Source organism: Rhipicephalus microplus, chromosome 1 (assembly GCF_043290135.1).
Source record: "Rhipicephalus microplus isolate Deutch F79 chromosome 1, USDA_Rmic, whole genome shotgun sequence".
Taxonomy (NCBI): domain Eukaryota; kingdom Metazoa; phylum Arthropoda; class Arachnida; order Ixodida; family Ixodidae; genus Rhipicephalus; species Rhipicephalus microplus.
Window position 1 is genome coordinate 154,246,214 of NC_134700.1, and position 23,313 is coordinate 154,269,526.

Here is a 23,313-nt window from a genome sequence, read left to right on the forward strand (position 1 = left end):
CTCAAGTGTGAAATTAAATTCAATGAAGCCTTGTATTTGTTCTCCTCAGAAATAACCCATGCGTGAACAAGTGTGTAGCGTACAGAAAGCATTTTACTGCTGTAGCTGCATTAATGTTTTTCCGTTGCGGCTTAACATGTGTTCAGTAGTTGTGGATGCATAAGGAGCTATTGATCTGTCGTCTAGTGTGTGCGGGTAGGCGTGTCTGCTTGGACACATTGTCCCATATCTATTTCAGGAGAGGTTAGTGTAGGAACTAAACTCTTCAAGAAGAACAACTCAAAAGTGATGAGCTGCTACGCCTTGCCTTTGACTGGACCACAAGCCCACACGAAGCAGAAGACACCAATGGACCAAACCGATGGAGTCTGTGTGCCAGAACTGTGCACTCCTGCTCTCGCTAGCTTCAGCGGGCCTGCTCCCACTGGAAATCGCTGCCGTACACGTGACTTGATGTGTCCTCCTAATGAAGGCCCAAGACTGCTTCACCGTTCGCAACACCACCAAGGGAGGACGGGGTTGCTTCCAGTCGAGAATAGTATGCCTTGATTTTCCTGGATCGTCAGTTGTGCTGGCAGGATATTTTGCAGCCACTGCCCAGTTGCATTGTTTGCTTTTGTTTTGCTACGGATTAGCTTTGCCTGGTTATGAAGGATCTAGTGTTGAACCGCAGTTGCAAATTTATGATACTTCAGTTTTACAAGTGACAAAAATAAAACTGTGAAAGAAGCTCGGCCTAGCGAAATGTTCACGTGTTTGCCCGATCTACTGCGGTCAAATTTTTTTTAAAAAGAGCCTGTAGGCTTGTCCAGCTGCATGATTGCAGATCTTGCTCACATTCTTACTGTTGGTACTACTTGCTGTACGTTGTTGCTAAGTAAACCCAGTTGAAATGGTTCAAGGGCAGTCAAAGACCTTTATAATGTAGCCCTCAGGAGCTGAAATATACTTTGTTATACAGGTAGCTTCATTGTAAAGGTTACACAACATAGTGCATGCTATATAGCTGCAGCACAAAGAACACATCAACTTACTGGTCAAAAGCAAAGGTGCTTTACTCTAAGTACTATGTCACCAAAGATGAACTCAATGAAAGGCAAGGAGTGAGTTAGGAATACAGGAAAGGCTTTCGACTCGTCACTTCCAGTGATGCTTTCTCATATGAGTGACAGAAGCCCAGATTGACATATTGTGGCAGAGCACATTACTCATGTTTGCAATAGTACTACTGTCTGTCATGTCAATATTACTTTTTGTGGTTTGAAGTGCCTAAGCCACAATTTGATTGGGGCGTGTCGTAGTGGGGGAGCTCTGCATTTATTTTGACCACTTGGAGTTAATTAACGTGCACTAAATGGAATGGTGTCATTGCATTTTGCCCCCATTGAAATTATAGTCAGTAATCTAAGTGATATGGGATTATTGTATCCCCTACCCCCACCATCAAAATGCAGCCCCTACGGCCAGAAATCTAGTCTGCGTTCTTGAGCTTAGAAGTGTGGCACATTTCCTGCTAAGTCACACATATGTGTGTTTCTGTCCTGTTGGTCTATCCAGTGCTGACAAAAAGATGGAAGTATTAGCAGCTAGGAAAACTCAGCCTGCCCGCAATAGTTTAAAGGCATCTACCTCCCGTTTTCTGGCATGTTTTGGAGGGACAACTCTGAAAGGATGGAATCAAGACTATGGCTTGTACGCTTCTGTAACTGGGTGGTCCTGTTCCGAGATTGTAGCAAGTGCAGCACCGTTAAGCAGCCCGTATCTGAAAATTGCTAGCTCTCTAGTGCACTGCCATGTTTTGTTTGTGTGTTTACTGCTGCAGTGGTATATTTGTTCTTGCACATCGCGTAACATGCACACTCTGACGCAGTGATAGACGATGCCACTGTTTGTTTTCTAAAGAAATTTATTGCAGTTTTCATGTATCATCACAAGTCATACTTTTTTTTTGTAACTGAAAAGTAAGGCATCACATTATTGAGCAGTTAACTTCTAAATGTGTTTCACAACTACTCTTTCAAGTCCTGTTAGCACCAAGAGAAATTCGTTTTCTGTAAATTTTCTTTTTAGTGTTTTACTAGCTTGCTGCAAAATAGTGTGAAGGCACACCGTAACCTTCTTTCATGACCTCTGTTTTTGAATCCAAAATTTTTGTTTATTTCATCTCTTTGTTGTATACTTCAAAAAGTTGGCTTCAGTTACTTTGTTACATTGAATACATTGAATTTTAAGTTTTATACTGTATTTTTTTGGAGTCTTTTTTTTTCTTATTTAGGAGGGCAACAACTTCCTTTTTCATGCATTTTTGAACATATAATCCCTGATGAAAATTAGTTAAGGATGTAAGCTATAATAATCATTTGCCATCTAACCTTGATAATTAAAGTTGACATGTGCACAGCATTGATTCATTCGCATTAATACGTGCCTTTTAATCTTGAGTTGTGTACGGAAAAAGACATTTTTTATATTAATTATTTTATACCTGCTGTGTTCAAGAAACATTTGTGGGCAGCTCGGTATCCAAATAAGAACCATCAATTTTCTATTGTATCTCCAGCACAGCTAATGGGAAATTTCCTGAAAGGAGCGCTGACAGAAAATCTTTTCACCTTTTATTTTCTTGTTCTTGGAATAGGTAGCTTATGACCCACTTATTACTGCTGGAAACCTCGTCTAAACAAGTGCATGGCGGTTATTTATTTAGAGACTTTTTCAGAGTGCCCATTTGCCATTTATGGCTTGAAAGATCATCGAACTATGCAAAAGCAGTTACAGTAGCAAGGTTAACGCAGCTGGCCGCGTCAGCGCGCAAAACTGTGACGTGGCGGCACGCACGAGAGTATGCGAAAGCGGCTGCTGCTCTGACAGCCGGCACACGCAAAGCCGCAGGCACGGAGGAAGAAATCGCACGTAGCACAAGCGAAAGGTGCATGCAATCAAAGAGCCAACACAAACTCTTGACGTAGGTTTGTTTACACTCCGGCCGCACTGATGTCGGCGGCGTCGGTGGGGCTCAGCGTCTCGCTCAGTCTCGCGGCATGCACTTTAAATTTGATTTTAAGTAGGTTCTAGGCTATATTTACTCTCGATATTTTATAGGTGTTGCATAAGTCTCTAAATAAATCTATCTCACTCATTACCTCGCCGTCAAAATTTTGTGTCAGTGCTCCTTGCAGTATTGCAGTGAGTGTAAACATTAAAAGCAAGAAAAAAAATACATTTCCACATTCCTGTTCTGCTATGCTGTCAAACACTTTCACAGTTACTGGTTCAACTACAGCTGGCTAAGTTTGGCGTGCACTTACAAGGTAGTTGTGCACTTTTACAGAGAACAAATGCAGGGGGAGTTCCAGAAACATACTTTACCAGCCTCCATTTATGTAGCATTTTTTTTTATTATGGCATCATGTATTTGCTCCGGTAATGACAACATACGTACACTAATATCAACTTGGGCCAAAACTTTTACAGGTTGTCTCATCTAAGGCAACACCTAACACTCTGACAAAATCAACTATACGACTCGCAAAGATGTACATTTGTGACTAGTTAGTTGCATCCATGTGAATATATCCAAGGAGTGCAACTGTTTTCAGAGCATGCAGTAGTGAAGGGCAAGCTTCAAGCTTCTGCAGACTTTGTGCTAGCTAGGGCAGTGACATTGGCATGTTTGTCACATTGTGACATGAAAAGGCATTGCTAAAGTCATTATTCTCATCAGCCAACTGTGGTGCCCCTTAATTTAGCCTTTGCTTTATTGCTTCATTGTCTGCAGTATATGCATGTGTAGTGGCACAAGTAAGGAGGAAGTATGATGTACATAGTTGCATGTGTCATAGCCTCCAAGCATTTTGCTTAAGCTTTTTACATTGTAGACGTGACACTCATAGGGCCCATGTCTGTAGTGTGCCCTTGTCTCATTTGAAAGGGACGTTTTTTCACCTGCGTAGCCGCCAAGTAGTGCAAGTTAGTGCTGTTTTGTGAAGGCTGTACATCGTGGTAGCGGTGACCCTTTTGCTTTTGTCCTTCCAAGTAGATGACAGGGTTCCCAGCAATCACTGCAGTTATCGATCGTTTTCAATCGTAGTGTGATCGATCGCTTGCTTGTGTAAAAATGTGTGCACGCAGAAATGGTGCTTTACAAAAATTGTTGAAACACACATACCTTACACAATATAGGAGTGTATGATCTAAGTAAGACGTCTACAAGTATTCACTGAAATGGAAAGTTCATGTACTATTAGTTTAATCTGGGGGGTTGGTGGTACGGCTTGTTTCGAAATGATTGACTTTGTGTACAACTTGATTATTATGGGCTCCTTGGGGGTTGTAATTTTTATAAGCAAACTGGTATACCTTCTGTTTACTTTCTTTTCACGTAGCATTTTGTTGTTTGTTTTTGTTATTCTATAAAATTAATTAGGTTGAATACAGAAATTTTGCAGCTGGGTGCAATGCTCGGAAAGCGTCTTGTGTGAATGAAAATGTTGATAATGCCCTCGGTGTTTTCAATGATACCGTACATTGCTGACTTTGAAGAGCATCTCAGATAGCGGAAAGAACTTGCTCCTTGTTTTATACAATAGCTTGTGGAGAGTTTAGGTTCGAATTGTGTAATGTACCTGCTTTTTGTTATATGTGTAAGCTTCCAACTTAGCGTAGGAGTTCTAAAATTTTGGAGCTAGATATGCAGCATTTACTAATCTAATATGCAGTGGGGCTGAAAATGTAAAAAGGGACCTTACAACATTTTTTTAAATATTATAAATAAACATTTTTTTGTTGCTACAGAGTACTGTCACGAATACTGAAGATGAAAAAATTTTTTTCGGTAGGTGCAATAGGAAGTAGCTATATTTTTCAAAAAAAAGAAAATGAAAATGCAATTTCTTTCTAATTCGAATTTTCAAACCCCTGCCAAGCTTTGCATACCTATAATGTTACACAGAGACGTAGCTGTTGGCAGCTTTTTCACGCACCACAAATAATGGGAGGCTTTGAAAAAGAGTATCTTTGGATATTGTGTTGATGTTCAGTTCTACCTTACTAATGAAAAGTTGTTAGTGTTTATTAGCTTGAGAAGTTCAGTAAAGCCCTTAAATTTTGTCCGGTGCTTTTTAGGAACAATGGCGCACCTAAATGGAGATGCTGAGCGGGATACATTTATACTGACACGGGAAGTCTCACATTTTGCAACGCTTGCAAGTTGATGTCTGCTGATAATGGCATAGCACATTATCATGGTCACACGATGAACAACATTATACATTAGTTCAATAAGCAAGGTCATTAACAAACACTCCTTCAGTGGAAAGTCACATGGGCATACATGCAAACCATAGAAAACACCATTCATTCAACTTCACCTTGCGCATTGTCATTGCAGGTGCAGTGAATTCGAGGCATGCATCTTTGTCGCTTGAGCAAACGTACCGGAGAGCGAAGCGATGAAGTAGTGAAGCCACAGTAGTGCATGCGTATGCATTGGCTTCAAAACGTGTGGCCTTGGCGGTCTCACGTTTCATCTTGGCCTCCAAGAGGCAGAGGAATGGTTCACGTTTGAAACTAAAGTGTGATGGCAGGCAAGCAAGTAGATCATCCAGAGCCTAAGGTTTATGTTCTCAGCACTGTGCTCGACTATATGGGGTAATCTCAGCGATGGCATAAAAAACATGCAGGCATCGCAGGGCAAGTCATTGGTTGTCGGTAACTTTTCTCACACAAGAGGTATTTGAGAAGTTATTTGTTGGAAAATATGGAATGTTGCAAGGCTCCTTAAAAATACATATGAAGAGCGGATGACTTGTCGGTGATTCATTTAGAACATTTCGAAAATGTGTCGCACTTCTTTATGCGTCTGTGTAGTGCTATGTACCAGCGAATTCTCGCTGGCTTATGTGTTCTTTTTCTTGGACTGCTGTAAAGTATACAGGCTCATTTGAGTCAGTTAGCTCCAAGATCTCATGTTTTGCTCGTAGATTGAAAGTGTAAAGTGTATAGTCTACTGTCTTAATGGGCATGCATATAAATAATTTAACAACTGCAACAATTTTTCAATCCTTCGTTGATTTGCTGAGTTGGGCACTTTGTGTTCTGTGTATTCATGGGCTTTTGTTGCAAAGCTTTTGAGTAAGCCTGACATTGTAACCTGTGCTCTAGTTGTGTATCATTGACATATCTCAAAATAAAATAAACTTTTTGTTACATGCCTTGTAATTATTTTCTCATTTAATGTGTCTTAAGACCACTTCTATTATGAACACGCATACTTTGTTGTACAATCAGAGACAATCTTTGTTCTGTTCTTAATTGTGAGGACTTTCATGTCCCTATTTGCATACTCTTCAACCTTTTCAAAGCACCTAGATGCAAACACACTTTATCCAAGGCTAGGCAAGATAATACTTGCGGTGCTTCTTTTGCACTCTTGAAAGTCACGGGCAAAAACACTGCTAATTCTGCGAAACATTTCTGAAGACTTAAATTTCGTGATTACTTTTTTAGCTTTAGCATTCATATTCATGAACTCATTCTCTTACGAACTCGTAATTGTTGTGAACATGAGCCTTCCTGCTCTCAACCACTTTATTCTTTTTTTAGCCTCATTCTCGTGGTCTCCAAACAAGGGCTTCGACTCTTTCAAAATTTTAATAATTGTGGACCTTTATTCTCTTGGATAAGAACATTATGTGGGGTGATTTAATATCTATTAATTTTGTATTAGTCTTTATTCAAGCTTGCGTCAAGTTCTGCTCTGAATTTCTTACTGATTAAAACAGAAATTTGGAACGATATGTATAATCTTTTTTATACACGTGGGGTTATGATCACTAAGTAAATCTACACCTGTTAAAATAGCTGGTGTCACACACTGACTTTGCATGACTGTTTCGTTGATTGCAAAAAGACCAGTCATGGTGCTTTTTAAGGGCTTTTGCCTTTTCAGCTTATAGTAACAATACCGAGGTCGTAAAGACTGGGCAGATGTAAAGCGCCTGTAAGACAGCTGTTAACAATGGGGCACCTGCGTATAATTTTTATGCTTGTGTGTGTGTGTGTTGTTTCGTATCTTCATCTCCTTTGACTTTCTCTTTGTTGTCTTGCCTGCCTTTCCATTTCCTGTTATGTGCATGTAAAGATGCTGTATTGTGTGTGTTGTAGCTTTTAGGGCCAAACACATAGTGAGAAAGCACATATTTGTCATGGGCTGTATTGTCAGGGAGTGCGAGTTGTTAAATGTTTGCTTGTTTTGGCATTCCTGCTTATTGGTCTACTGGTAGTAAATTCCTGAGCCAATGAGCTATGTAAAGTGCAGAAAATAAAAACTTTAACTTCCAGTTTTGGTGACATAAAGAAGCATCACATGTGAGCTTACAAACACCACATGATGTAGTTTTTCTTGGATTTGCAACACTCTGAACATGTGAGACAATATTGCATCAGGGCGTAGCAAATTCTAACTCATTTAAATCTTCTGTACTCTGTCAGTGCCACAAAAGGCATGAAGAGATTTATCATAATCATAGCATAGCTTGCATTTATTTCTGAAAGTGGCTATGACTCATCTCACCGCTTCATTCTTGATAGGGTCTCTGGACAGGTTTAAATCTTTTAAATGAATGAGTGCTATATATAAGGCACCTACCCATGATCTTTGCCAGATTTAGCTGTTAAAAGAGCCCTGAAACACTTTTTCGAGTAGCTATGAAAGAGATTCATTAAGAAAGCTTATTGCCTCACCGATTCAACACCGCAAGAATCCGTCTAGTACGAGCGGAGTTACAAAGATTTGTTTGTCAGATGCTGCTATCGCATTCTCTCTTCTCTCATCCCGATGAAAGCCCTAGAGGCAAAGCAGGAAGGGATGGGAGCGGCAGAGAAAACACATCACGCATGCCTCTTGACATTGAGGATTTTTTTTCTTGGAATACAAGGCGTAATCGCGGGTGCATGCATGGAAAAGTCGCGGCCTCCCGCGACGGTCCCTGTAATGATCGAGTACACCATGTTCTAATCAGCTAATAGCTGATAGAAGGCCTTCTACGAGTGGTTTTTAAGCATCTTCAGTCATTTGTCGAGAGAAGAGAAAGCAATTTTTAGCTGACTTTGGTAATTTATAGTGAATTCCAGGCCGCGTGCTACGCTTGCAGGTTGTCGGGAGCCGCTACTACTGATTGGCAGTGTTTTTTGAATGTGTTCATAAAGTGTTGCAGGGCTCGTTTAAGGCACTGTAAGAGGCTGTCGATTCAAATAAATGTTCATGCCTGGCTCCTGCCTGTATTGTTAATGCCTCGCCGTCATCATGAGTCTTACAGATTCTTGGACATCAGTATCGGCATGTTTCGTTGCTCCTTGTGTACGTCATCCTAAGGAAAGCTCTTTACAAGGTTTTCATTGGTAGTGCTGCTAACCAACAATAAACTATAAGAGAAGCTAATGGCCACTAGTAACTAGTATTTTGGCCTGGTAGGTTGAGTAGTAGAGTAACAATATGGGCGAGCCAGGGCATAAAGAAGTACCACTTGAGTACCACTTGGCTTTGTTGCTTGCCTCTTGTAAGATGGAATGCAAAAATAACTTGTAATGAAGTTCGGGTGATCTCCAAGGACACCTGTTCAGTCAGAAATGACATGGAACTTTCCACCATTTCAAGGGTTCTGTGTTGCTTTGGGACATCATTTTCTAGCAATCGTTTACTACCAGTGAATAATTTGATCAATGCATCAATCATTCAATCTATTTGTTAGTCCTTTGGTCAGTTGCTCTTTCAGTGAAAAGGGCATTGATAAAGGAAAAGCATTTGAGAAAGCGAAGTTAATAATTTGGTTGCTTGTGGAGTTTGCTGTGCTTCTGCCGCTGCCACTGCTACTGCATTCCTCTTGAAAATATATGTTTATGGAGACATTTGGGTCTCCATATGGAGACATTTTGGGTCTTGGATAAATATAAATCGGGAACAAAATTTAAAATGTGCCTGCTTTCTGGGCCTTCTTACTGCTGATTGTGCCTGATGAGTGGATGCTTCTCTTACGGCTTTATTAATCTGTTGCTGGGTTGCTAGTAAACACTATGCAATAGCGGTGCAGTTGTGCCAAACTCTTTTCGTTACCCTCATTCTCACAGCCTCACGATGGCATTGCGTGTTTTCTTGTCTCTCCTCCAGATATACGTTCGTGCCCTGTTCGACTACAATCCTTTGGATGATGATCTCATTCCATGTGCACAAGCCGGCATTGCATTCCAGACAGGAGACATTCTACAGGTCTTTTTCTTTTACGGCGCCTGACATTACCCACTCGCTTATAGTCTTTTACTTCTATTTTGTAGCAGAGCTATGCTAGACCACATATAGCATGTCTTAGAAGGTCGTAGCTGTATTTAAGCGACCTCTTTCATTTGCATCTCTTGCTGCTGTAGCTGCGCATTATTTTTGCTGGCTAAGAAATCATGGTAGTCCTTTATTGTACATGTAGCTGCTAATTTACTTTGATAGCACTAGAAAATACATGATAAATAGAAAAAAATGCAGTTCCATGCACAGACTTTAAGGGTGGCGTAACAATTATATTTATGGTGAAACATGAGTGAGTATAAATCTATATGCTGTAGAAATAGTATGCCGCTGTATGGATGATAGTTATATGCTCATTAGCTAGAAATGTGGGTGTAGCAATGAGTGCGATCAGTGGAGGATGTCAATTTGATGCTTGTCTGTAACACCGTGGCTCACTCTCTATTGCAAAAGTATAGTCTTCGATTGTATATCGTAACATTACAAGAGCTAAGCAGGCTTTCTCTTCCAAATGTTACAAAGAATTCAACACCCACAGAGTTTTTTCCATCTATTGGACGGCTTTCTCTCTGAGAAAATTCATATGTATTTCCTCTATATGATCACATTACAATTGGTTTGATTAAATTGTTTTCACTTTCGTCAACATTGTTTTACCTGTGCCTTGGTGTAGCCTTTTGTTATGAGAGATATAAAGTAGCACATTTGTGTGAGCCTTCAAGAAACATGTGCACACCTGTTGTGCTTCCCTCCTTCCTTTTGCCTTCCCCGGCGGTCAACAGGTGATCAGCAAAGACGACCACAACTGGTGGCAGGCCAAGAAAGAGACGGCCGACGGTACGGCCGGGCTTATTCCGTCGCCCGAACTCCAGGAGTGGCGGATGGCTTGCATCGCCATGGAACACGCCAAGAACGACCAAGGGGGTATGGAAAGGACTCGATCTTGTTTCCCATCAAGCGACAGACTCTGCTTGGAAAGGCACTAGCCACTTTCATCACTGGCAACTTGAAAAGCTTGAAAAGTTACACGGGGCACAAGTTTGATTATGTTCTTTGGTACTATGGAATCTTTTCTTTCTTACTGGATAAGTATTGTTAGTGCTGATAGGGTCATTTTATCGATGTAGCACATTTTGACGGCATTGTTGTCCCTTTAAGACTGTCAGCCGCTTCGCCTCGTAAGCTTTTGTACTGAGACGGGCCTTCATCCAGATTATCAGGGAGCTAGTTTGTGCTAATTTGTAGGCTTGTGCGCATAATGGAGCTTTCCAAATATTTGTATGAATATTAACGTATTCGCATTTGCTTTGATTTGAATTTAATTTTGTAGTATTCAAAATGAACAAATTGGTGTTTATTAGTTCGTACGTAACCCCTTTTTGAAAATGGTTTTACAGCAGTGGAGGAGTGCTGTACCATGAACACACCTTTCCAGGTAAAATTAGCACTGCCGCAAAACACCATTTCAAGGTTAAATGGACATTCCACACTCACTTCGATTCTTTCTTTTTCAAGTTTAAAAGCTTGTGTAATGCCAGCTTTTATGCTCAGAGTATAGTAAATTCTGAAACATGTCATATTTTACAGGTTATCACAAGAATTCTACCGAAAATCAAACCCTGCTTCCGCTTTCTTTGAACGAAAAAGAATGACATATCCATTGTTTAAAATAAAGAAATATATATATTTGTGTAGGTTAGTGGGGTTATGACATATACACTCATTTTTTTTCATGAAATGTGATATATACTATTGGAATTTGATTCAAAATTATTCAAACCACATCACTATTGGCCTCGAATTTGTTTTCGAACCTAGAACTCACTATTCGCACAAGCATTACATTCGCACAAGCAATTTGAATGTATTGGTACCTGTATGTTTACATTCATCCATATCAGCTGATGGCTCAGTCACTTCTAGTGCTCAATTCGCAACTCTCTGAAACTGTGTGATGCAAAGAGTACTTCGTTTAAATCTTACCCGATAGCAGTATTTTGTAAAAATGAAAAATCTTGCTTTTATAGCCTAGCCTCGGTATGACGAACACATACATAGCAATTGACTGGATGCAGCAATACAAATATAACCTTGATGAAAACCAGCAGTTAATGAAGCCAAGGGGTGTTAATTGTGCTGTTTTTTGTATATTGTAGTATTCGTGATATAGATCTGAAGACAGTGATGTGAACAGAAAGACATCTTGCTGTCGGCAGAGACTGAATCTGCAACCTTCGGATTGCATGCCCAGTGCTCGGGCCCCCAATTTAAACGTTACTTTTTTCGCGTCTGTATCACTATTGCTACATTGCACTTTAAACAGCACAGTTAAAGAGCCATGTACATTTCTCGGCTTCTTTATCTGCCAGCTTTCATTAAGATTGTCAAACAAAACGTGCCCTCAGAAACCCCTTTCTGCACTATTAATAAATATAAAGTGTTACTAGCTGGCGTCGCCTTGTAAGGAATGTTTGCTTATGATAAATATCATACTACTATAGTGAAAGTGTCATTCTGCTGGGCAGAAGTTTGTCATAAGAAGACTCAACTGCCAGTTATCTTCAGGTTCTCTCATATTGAAGCTCTTGCCGGAGTTCTGCATCAGTGATCCGCATCCGCACTTGCAGTGAACTGCTCCATCTTCGGCCGCAAGAAGAAGCACCTGAAGGACAAGTACCTGGCCAAGCACAATGCAGCGTTCGATCAGCTGGATGTTGTCACCTATGAGGAAGTTGTCCGGCTCCCATCCTTTCATCGGAAAACACTCGTCCTACTGGGTAAGCACTGCAGTCACATGTGCGCGGCTCAGACCGTCGCAGGTTAGCGTGTGGCACCGCTGTCGTGGCAGTATTATTTCTACAGTGGTGTGTGGACTTTGAATTTCACTGTCAGTTTATGTTCAATATCTAATACTTTTTTTTTATTATCTAGTGTTATGCATCTAGATTTCATTAAGCGTGGCAGTTGGAGTCGGAAATTTTGGAGGCAGGTGCCACATACTATTAAAATGGTTGAAGCTACATGTATCTCATACATTATAAGGTAACACTTCGGAAGTTGGGAAGCTTGAAAATAGTTCAATTTTATTTCCTCATTAAAATTTGTCTTGAAATACTCTACTTGAGAGTCATTATCAGCATTATTGTGGCGTCGTGACAGGTAATTTTGTAGATGTCATATAGCAGCAAAGCTGAGAGTGATAATTTCGCTTATAAAAGGATTTCTGGTTGGGCTAGCATCTTGTAGTCGTAAAGCATTCGCAGGAATGGAATAGGCCTTGAAGAAGTATCATTTTACGTTGCGTAAAGTTATCTGACATTTACCAGCATTTTTTCTGTGATAAGAAGGACTAGACAATTCTTACAGAAAAATGACTGTCAGTGTTTCTTTCAAGAGATAAATTGGACCGCTAGGTAGAACCTCAGGGTATACTGCAGCACTAAGCACTGAATTTGAATTCATAACATTCCCACCAAATGTAGGGTATTACTACTGTTATTTGTTTCGTGGCTGATATGATGATACTTTTTCACCCAATGCTGCCTGTACTCACTCATTATTTTGTTTAAAAAAATAGTTTACACACTTTCTGTGTAAATCATTTATGTTCTTATATTTATGCCCTTTGTGTAGCTTTACATAAGCACAATGCAACTAGGCATAGGTAATACCTTAAATGACATCAAGGTTGGGGAGAAGCTCACACACATTCTTGTGAAAGTTGTAACTCTACTTTATGTCACTTCTTCAGTTTGCATATGCTCACTACTTCGCAGTCTTGTAAATAAGTAGAGTAAGAAAATGAAGGCCTTGAAAAAAGAGAAGTTTTACAACAACTTAAGCAAGCTTGTTGAGCTTGGTGTGAAATCAGGATCCTAAATAAGAGCGCTGAAGAATTACATGCATCAATTACAACACTGCGTATATTGAGAACCATAATGAGAAAATTGCTTTGTCACACATGTCTATTTGAAATTTTTCATTCCAGGAGCCCACGGTGTAGGCCGGAGACACATCAAAAACACCCTCATCGCCAGCTACCCAAACAAATATGCATATCCCATTCCACGTGAGTAGTGAATTATATCTGGGCCTGAACAAGGCACATAAAACGACAGAGAAGATGAAGGCGCAGCAGTGTATATTTGCTACCTTAGTTTCTCATGCCATGTTGGGATTATCAGATATGACGAATTTTCAAATATGACGAACTTATTTTCTAGCAAAATGCAACTTTTTTATAATAAGGTTTGAGTGTATACCTTTATTACGAATTTTCACATATTAACAGACTTTTATTTATGTAAGATGCAACTTGGTTACAAGGAGGTTTGAGTGTAACTTGGGGATGACATTTGCTATGTGGAGACATCATCAGCAGGAGGAACTGGACAATTTCTAATGCACACTGTAATATATGAAAGCGTGTGAATAAAATACAAAATGGAAGATGTACAGAGGTGTAGCTAGGAGCTTTGACACATTCCTGTTAGAATATTAAAAAAACAGACCATGTCAGAGAAAAGTACAGGTAAAAAAAAAGTTTTGCAGGTGATTTTCCACAGGGTATAATGCTTTAGTAGAAAAGTCTTCTAATGTTTAAAGACGGAAGCATACATCTGTTATTTACAGTGCTGTTATACCTGGATGTCTTGCATTGCATTTAATGCTTGACACTGTCGACAAAAAAACTTGCTGAAATAGGCTACTAGTGCTGAAGCCAGTTTAAGTTCCTATGCGTATTATCTGTTTTACTGTTAAAGTGTCCAGCACTTGCATGTTAGAGATGCCCCTTTGTAGGTACTGTGTGATGTGGGAATAGCTTTTCAATCATTTGTGTAGATGTGACATATTATTGGTGCTCTAACTGCACTCAACGCCCCTTCATTTGACCTTGTTTGATTAGGTTCACCTAAATCAAAAGCACTATAAGGTCCTGGAGAGATAGTTGTCTGAAAGAGAAGTTATTACAGCAATGGAGAAGACCTGAGATACATGGATCCAGCGGCGTACACTACAAATGACCGTTTTGCTCTAAGCGTAGTAAACGAAAACAGTAAATAATTGAGAGCAACATTCATACGTGCCAAGGATGCGAGTACAGCGAAAGAGCTTGGCAGAGCCCTGGCCATCGCTACATGCAAGAGGGCGCGGGCGGTTCACGGCAAGATCGGGCTATAGGTGGCAGCAGCGTCCCACGCAGGTGTGGCTAGGCAGTTGGTGGCACGTATACAAATACACGCAGCAGTGCTTCGTTGCGTGCGGTCTAAGCCAATTTTTGGCGGATGAAATGCGTTAACTAGAGTTTACTGTTAATATCTACGCTCTTCTCTACTGAATCGGTGCACGACACCTATGCAACGTTAACATTACTCGCGAGTAAAACACATTCTGCCTTTCATAGGCATACTCGCCTTGTGTGACTCTCTTCATGCTTTCGCACTAAATTATGCCTTTGCTGTGTTGTTTGTACATGGTTAGCTTGTGTTCCGCCTGCCACGCACTGCTGTAGCATGACTAAACTTCTTATTTACATCTTTGTCATTTACATACCACAAAAAAGCGAGAAAGAAAGATCGTCAAAAGCCCGCATTCACCGTTCGCACCTTATACGCATGAAATGTTTTTTCTCTCACTCTGTTCACCATGAAATGTAGGACAGTCGATAAGTGTAGTCAGGAAAGCTTAGGGGCTGACAGTGCTTTGCGCTACACTACGTTCACCACGTGTACGCATATAGCCTGGTTAATGGGACAAGCATGTTTTTTTTTTTTTCCAGACAAAAAATTATCACTGCCTTTCGTCGGTCACTAACAATGCCACACAAATGCTGAAGACAATGTAAAAAACATGAAATTTTCAGGAAAATTATACATTATATGTAAGGCTTGCCGTCTGAATTATTTTTCAACCTCTGGGCTCTTTAAAGCGTTCCTAAATTTAAGCACACAGTTGCGCACGGTAACTCTGTTTTAAGTACAGTGCAAGTACTGAAGTCTCACAGTTTACGTGAGAGTAATATTTTTATGTAGTGGTACCACGGCCAGATAAACACAACTAAAGCTCCTCATGATCGATAAACTACAGTGCCGTAGTTGCACACCTACCAGCAGAGCAGAAGAGCATAACCTCGAGCCTTTTTTTTTTATTTTTTACAACCGAGTCACTATAAAATGCTGCATTCACACGGAATTCAATAGTCCTCATGTTTAGGAGGATACCAAAAGCATTTTGCGATGTGCTTGAAACAGAAAGCGGCACCCACTCTGAAATTATTCTGGTGAATGGAGGGTTTGACCACAATAAACAGCACTCTGGATTCCACTCGCCGATCTTATTATAATGCATTAGCAGTCGAGCAAGACTAGATGCTTTTGTACGTCATTACAGGCATACGTAGAAACAGTTACACTCGCACTGACATGATTGGACAAACCACACTTTGAGAACGTGCATGATGTACGCACACATACAAATACGACGTGGCTAGCAGACGATGCAAGGAGCAATCCACACTTCACCATTTGGGCCAGTTGCCGCCAGGTGGCGACTCTGCTCAATCTCGCGGCCAATCGTGATAACCTATTCATAAGAGGTGTGCAGAAGGTACACCAATAGAAGGATCGAAAAGGCAGCAGTCCATGTCTTAAACAGCACCAAGATGGACGTGTAGCGCCGTGAAACGGCACTTCTGTGTGTGAATGCCAACAGCACAAGCACAAGGAACCACACGATTTTTCTTTGTGCACTTCAAAGAAAATAAAAGTTCAGTTGTTGTTTTGAATGCATGTGGCTGATCTTGTTTGCGTGACCTGCCCACCCAGCTCGGCCTAGTGGTGCATTCCAACAGATGAAACAACCATCCCCTACGCACTGAGACATGAGTCACTCGTGGGATGGCTTGAAATCATGCACGTTGAGCCATCTTCGACATGCTGGAAACACGTACGGACGGCTCTCACGTTGAGGATGAGCACATACTGAAGAAGCACTCAGACGTTTTGGCGCATTACAGGAAGCAGAGGAAGTGGTATTCCCCGGCGCACAAGAGTCTGAGTCGGGAGCAAGCAGTGACCTGGAGAAGACTACGAGCCGGAACTTACCCACACAGAACATTGATGCACGCAATGTATTGAGGGACATTCGGGCAGAAATGCAAGTTTCGCCCTCTGGAAACACGCAGCACCCTACACCACATGGTGCTGGAGTACCACCGCCGTCACCGCCAAGTAAAAACAGCCGAGTGACTTGTTGGGCGAGTTGGTTCATTCTTACGATAAACCTCTCGTTTAAACCTTTTGTTAACTATTCTGGCTGTCCTTGTGGCCTTTATGCGGTGTGCGTATGCCGTGCTAGGACGGTTTTGTGGCATGTCCGTTACCAAGAGTGCCCGCCTGATGTAGCATTGCTTTGTAGATGGCTTCAACCTTCACCGTCCCACTCAAGACGGATTTGTCACATCTTATTGTCGGAATGGTGGCGAGAGGCTCGGTTGTACCACGATTGTCTTCAGTTCGTGTGTGGTTAGGTCGGAAGTTGTACACCTCCACCGTTGTAACAGAAATAGACAAGAACAAGGTATCGTGTGACTGAATACCTGCGGAATAATGTGCACCCCACCTTGCCACGGAGGAAGAAGGAGGTGGCTAGTCAGCAAAACGTCGTTGCGTTGGGAGAAGCTGTTGTGGATGATGAGAGAGTTCAGAAGACGTTGGAACTCGGTTCGAAGTATTGTTTCGAGCACCGCCTGAAAGCAGCTGAGGCTTCGGCAATGGGAATAATGGTGGCGGATCGGGTACCGGAAGCGGAGAAGGCTCGTTGAATTGCTGAGTGTGCAGGGGTCATTGTGACTGCGAGGCAGAAACCACAAATGCCCGTTCGAGGGTTCGTGACGAACACACGCGGCTTAGTCGACTATTTCGACGAGAGGAAGATCAGGCCCCTCGTAGCAGATAAGGAAGGAACCTTTGCTCTCCCGTCGGAGGGGCTGTTCCAGGTGACAGCCGAAGCAGCGGTAAAAAAGCGCCTTAAGGCATTTGCAGAAAGGCCGGTGAATGTTAAGAAGAAAGCGGTAGCGCATATGCAAGAGATGAAACTTGATAGCCTGTGCTCAGCGGTGAAGGAAGTGAAATGCACCATGTCAGACATGTTTTTTACCGTGAAGACGCAAAAGGCTGAAAACATTTTTTGCCTTATTGTTTCTGAGTGTGGGACTTGGCAGCGTGAGGTGTCTGGATTTCTTTTGAAGCATCTGACATCCCTCTGTGTGACGGACCCATTCTGGGGGAAGAATTCAAAGGAAGGAAGTGGGATGGTTTCTGATGGAAGGTTCCGTAAAGGTACTGTCAGGGTTTTGTGTAGATGTAAAATACCTCTTCTATTCATTACCACAAGACAGACTTCTGGTGTGCGTCAAAAATTGCATTCAAGAAGATAATTACGAACAATGGTTTCAGGGCAAGTGCAGTGCATGTACAAGTTTCTTCCTTGAGCTCCTGTCGGTGTACCTGGGGTCAACTACTATTGGGTAGAAGGGGTGCTTTTACGCTCAGAAGTTGGGGATCTGTACTGAGTCAAATATTTTTTAGTGTTGTTGGCCGTGGCCTAGAGACAGCATTGGACTTAGTGGTGGTGAAAATCTTCAGATACGTGGACGGTTACATGTTTTTCATTGAGGACTGTCGGTGTGTATGTACTAAAGCCGATGTTTTGAAGGTTTTCAAAGAGTTGGGGTCAGGGCTGAAGTTTACCTGTGAGGTTCCTGACAATGGTTGCATACAGTTTTTAGATATGAGCACATCTTTTGGTGGAAGCCACGTATGTTGGATGTACGCCCCCCATAGTGTCAAACCTATCATCGACTTCGGTTCAGGTATCTCTAAAAAAGCAAAGAACGGTGTTGCAATGGCCTGTCTTGGAGCGTCGCTCAAAAAGTCGTGCCCACATCGACAGCAAGAGAGTTTTGCACAGCAGATTGAGGGGCTTCAGCAGTCTAGGTTCCCAAAATGCCAATTAGGGGTCCTAAGCAAAAGGGTCTTGCAAAAGATGAAATTGGAAGTGCGGGGTGTAAGCCAAGTAAAACGGAAGGAAGGGTCTTCTTTTGTAAGCATTTCGTATGTTCACGGGGTTTCCCATAAGCTGAAGAAAATTGGGAAGAGGTTCGGATGTAGTGTGGTTTTTTCTGCTGCAGACGAGCTTGGCTGGGTTTATGTGGCTGTAGGTAAGAAGTTATCAGGACAGAGCAAGCGGGACCACGGGTGTGACATCAAGCACCGTGATAAATTAGTCGAGTGTGGCAAAAAGGTAGCTTATGATACACCATTATCTTGTGGAAAATGCCATGTCGGGCAGACAGGACGGTGTGTGTTAGACTATAAGGCTTGATTTAGAGGGACACCTTGTTGTAATTTTTCTTTGCATTGCAAGGAGAGCAGCTGCACACCCTTGCTATCAGAAAGTTAGGTGCTCGCAAGAATAAAAGGAAAAGTCGCACGAGAAATTGAGGGAGCATATTTTATTAACAGATTGGGCGAGACACGCGTAGTGAGGTCCTCTATCACGTTGCATGCCACTGAGATAGATTATTTGAGCGCTTGCCACTAATGGGATTTATTTTCTGCTAAAATGGCTTATGACTTTGTTGACGTGTATATATGTGTGTGTGCCTTTCGAATAAATTCAGTTGATAGTTTGCACTTGTCTGTCTCTCGTGTTTATTTCACGCCAAAAGCTACTGCAATCAAAAACGAAGAGAAAGAAACGGATCCAGAGAACGATTTCGAAGGCCACTGGGAGGTTGTGCTAGTGATTGGAGACCCTGACAACCTGCTACGATTGGTGAACTACGAGCTATGGCTACATGAACTGAGGAGGCCACTCTCCTTAGGGCTAACGTACGACGAGCCTGGTCAAAATAATGTTCATTTCTTTCTCTATTGCTTAGTTGCAACACAGAAACTTATGCCAGTTCAGTTACTCTAGTCCCGAATATTTTGCTTACCAGCACCCCACATGTATGCAGCGTTTGCTGAAAGCTCTAAAACACAGAAAGGTTCAGCAGACAACTTTATACTTTTTCCTAAATGACTTCAGCATGCAGTGACCTGACCTGTGCTAATGGTGACAGCAACTTGGAGCACACTTGAGCTTCGCTTTCAAGTGTGGAATGCGATAGAGTAGTCGGGCCTCGACTGCATCGCTATCTCAAATGCTAGCCTAGTTTCAGCTCTTGGTGCACGCCTCAACCGTGCCGTAATAAAATGTAAGACTGTGCGTGTAACATTGGTTATTTCAAACGATCATAGAATGCCTACTGCAGGTACAGCTGCACAGTGCCTACTACAGCATAATTTTTTCTTGTTGTGAATCAGCGAAGGACCCACTATACATCCGTGAGGCAATGCGCTAACCTACGCAGCTGTTCACTTTGTTGATACTTTTGCTGCTGATGATGATTAAATATGTCTGAATAAATAATAGTCCTTCGCATCAGGTGAGCCTTTAGAGCGCCTACTTGTTGTGCAGTTCACGTGTTTGATGCCTGGTGCACTTCTATGCTTCTGCCATGCATTATTACATGCATTGAGGAGACTTCTTCCAGCACACGACATTCATTTAATGTTTTTCCCGAAGCAGTTTCAAGACATAGCGTGGCTCTGTGGTAGAACACCTGTTTTCTGTGCAGCAGCCCGGGTTTAATTTACACTGGGAACCGAACATTTTTATTATTAATTTATTTGCATCCTTCTCAATTTTTTGGTCCCGGGCAAGATGATATTTTGCACGTAACCAATGGCACCATTGCCAACGCTGGAATTTCTTTTAAACGAGTTAATTAATGCTATCCTGTTTACGATATGCTGTCCCCTTCAACTGCACCCAGACACGTAAGACAAACAACCACGTATATAGTTATTATAATGGTGCAGCATTTTGTACTTATGTAAAGTAGTGGGTTGACCTGTACAGGGCACTTGATGTAGCAAAAAACAAAAGTGAATTTTGTCGGTGTTAGTTGTACAACTTTTCTTGTAATCCATTGCAGTTTCGAAAATGTCGAGTCAACTGTGCAAGCTGTACAGTGGCTTGCAATGTAGGACTTGTACCTGACACAAATCTTCATTCCTTGCAGACACGACGCGTCCTCCGCGCAAGGGTGAAGAGAACGGGCGCAGCTACTTCTTTGTGTCGCATGAGGAGATGGTGTCGGACATTGAGTCGCACGAGTACCTGGAGTACGGCACCCACGAGGATGCCATGTACGGCACCAAGCTGGACACCATCCGCAAGATCCATGCCCAGGGGAAAGTTGCCATCCTCGACGTCGAGCCACAGGTTGGTGTTCTTGTGCAGACAGCCATGGAAACTAGCGCTTCCGTTTTGCAGCGACGATCATTGCAGGTTCTTCTCTGGCTTGGAATGATTGATTTTTCTCTGGCAGTGTATGCCTTTACTCTTAGGGTGATTACAGGCTGAGGAAATAATATCGAGCAGTCGAGACTTCTTATAACAAACCTGAGCGTGACGCGGCAACAGTTTGCTGTATCCCGTAGTTCATAATAAATGAAACAAAGCTTTAAAAAAAGTTGCAAATGAAAACACAATTTTTTTTTCTCAAAAAGGTCTCTAATGCATGTGTTTCGAAGAGCAGAAGCGATAAGGTTAGTCTTGAGTTTATTTAAAGTGGCAGCGTGCTTTTTGCTAAGGCCTTTTGGCATATGCAAGGTGCCTGAGGCTACTAATGTAGTCAGTTGCTACAAGTGCGCTTGTGGGCACTGGCTCCAAAGTTTTGCCGCCGTCATCGTTTGATTGCTCCAAATCGCTCTTGCTGCACAATTCATTCACAATGCCCTCATCTGTGCACAGTACTGCTGTGTCGTCATCATCATCATCGGCCGTAATGAAATCAACCCAGAAGATGTCCCGCCCTCCCATGTGGGAGTCGACGGTGTGCTGCCACAAATCGCCGCCGGAGTGTTCCTGTTTGAAAGCTCCAGGCTCGGCATCGGGTGCGACGTTGATGAAATCGGCCTCGCGAAAACAGTTTCGCACACCGCTGTCCACGAGTCCTTCACCATCTCCACAGCCGAATTAGGGAAACCCAAAGCGGCAAGTTGACTGTTGGGTGGTTAACAGCTATAAGCAAGCGCTATACAATGGAGGGCCTATAATAAGCCATGATGTTGCACTTTCGACGTTGTGTTGAGCAGCAGGAAAAGGCGTGGAAGGGGTGTCCACCATCCTGGCCACACACGTACACCAACAGCGAGCAAGACAAGCATGTGCGACATACAAGCCAGGACGCATGGAACTGCTTTGGGCCCATTTCTAGCCAGAAAAAGAAACATCTTAACTTAGGCCAGCATGGCTGGCGTTGTGTAGCATGGAGATGGTCGAAGGATTGCCATAAAAAGGGTAGAGCAGACTTGCGAGAAACAGGCAAAAGAGTTGCGATAGAGTGAAGAAAGGGGAGCTTACAGCGGGAAGGCGCACTTGAAAACCAAAACATGCAGAAAAAGACAGGTCGAGTAGCTTGCTTGGAAGCTTTATGAAGCGCACAACTCACGCTTAGGAAAACTTAGAAAAATGGCCTGCGTGCACAGAGGTCAAAGAATTGTCTTGTGGTGCTGGCGGGCTTCCGCAGCCCTACCAACTTACGTAATTGGCAATTCGTTTCGTGTAACAGCCGTTTTTACTCTTCTATACGCGTGCGGAGGGCGTGCTGAGCAGAGTGTGAAGCGAGCGAAAAACGTCCTAAACATAGAATCAATCGCGAATTATCAAAGTCAATGGGCTGCGCAAGCGCATGCATTGGAACGATACGACACCGATCCAGGCAAGACACAGATGCAAATGATCGGGTACAATCGGCGGCCGACGATGTTGGCAGATGGTCGCCAACAATGCTGCAGTAAGACGAGTGATCAAAAACAGCGAAGTAGTCAGCCGACCAGTCTTCAAAATATTAGTGGCAGTGAGAAAACACGGGCCTGCTCTAGTGATGCAGGGTGCTCAGAGTTGTGGGAAGACAAAGGACAGAGGTGCGCAACAAAAAACGGTCTGGGACAGCGACAATTAGAGAGCTGCGAAAGCAGGGTCAGCATTCAACAATAAGAATCTATGGGCACCTTGCCAATGGCTTATCAGTAGTTGAAAGTGGTATCCCGGGAAGTCACCGGAGCGCTGACTTTGTTGGCTGTAACCGATCGGCAGCTCTCAGAGAGGTTCTATGTAAGTGCGATTTCGTGCCATTGACATAATGCGTATTTCTATGGTTGCACTGGTAGTGTATGTTTTAAACGAAAATTCGTTTTAAGTAGGGCCGTCATATGTGGGCGCAATTGTGTATTCATCTTATTGTTCAGACTAATGGTAGCATGTAAAATGTAAAGTGGGTATACTGAGAACCAAGAAAAAGATAGGAATGCCAGCTCGTGATGGGTGCTACATGCCTCTTTGCACAACCATGCTGCTTTTATAGCCTTATTTAGAAAAAAAATGTTTGAGATAAAAAAAATGCTGATGCTGGCTGCTTCATTAGTTTTATTTTTTTATTTTTTTCTCTAGGCACTGAAGATTCTTCGCTCTGGGGAATATTCACCATACGTTGTCTTCATAGCAGCACCATCTTTAACATCTATGCATGACGTAAGTACTATATTTGTGGATGCCACAGCTTTGTTCTGAAAGCAACTTGTAGTAAGATTAGGCTGTAGAAGGAATCATATTTAATTAAGCTTTGCGAGTTTATGCATATTCGAACAAAACAACTGCATGTGTGGTTGTTTCAATCAAAACACATAAACGCGATCACATAGTTTTATTTCATATTTCTCAGGCTTTCTTAAAGCACTGCAAAAAATATTTATCATGCAGCATGTACGTTCCCACAAAAAGTTGAATCAGTCGTTTTGAAGTGCCTTCTACAACATATCGAAGCGCACGTGGCCCTAAAGTGAATATCAAGAGATTAGCATAATTGATCATAATTTATGAAGTGCAGTATGAAAGATACCAGA

At 42.2% G+C, this 23,313-nt stretch overlaps 1 protein-coding gene across 6 annotated transcripts in view; it reads left to right on the plus strand.

Moving 5' to 3' along the window:
- Nucleotides 1-23,313, plus strand: part of CASK (peripheral plasma membrane protein CASK) — an 822,681-nt gene that overhangs the window by 788,719 nt on the left and 10,649 nt on the right. For all 6 annotated transcript variants that reach the window (XM_075887512.1, XM_075887514.1, XM_075887513.1 and 3 more), the window contains 6 exons: nt 9,167-9,265; nt 10,078-10,219; nt 11,923-12,072; nt 13,284-13,364; nt 20,427-20,629; nt 22,862-22,942. In XM_075887512.1, the coding sequence (XP_075743627.1) occupies nt 9,167-9,265; nt 10,078-10,219; nt 11,923-12,072; nt 13,284-13,364; nt 20,427-20,629; nt 22,862-22,942 (756 nt within the window). The remainder of the gene's footprint in view (nt 1-9,166; nt 9,266-10,077; nt 10,220-11,922; nt 12,073-13,283; nt 13,365-20,426; nt 20,630-22,861; nt 22,943-23,313) is intronic.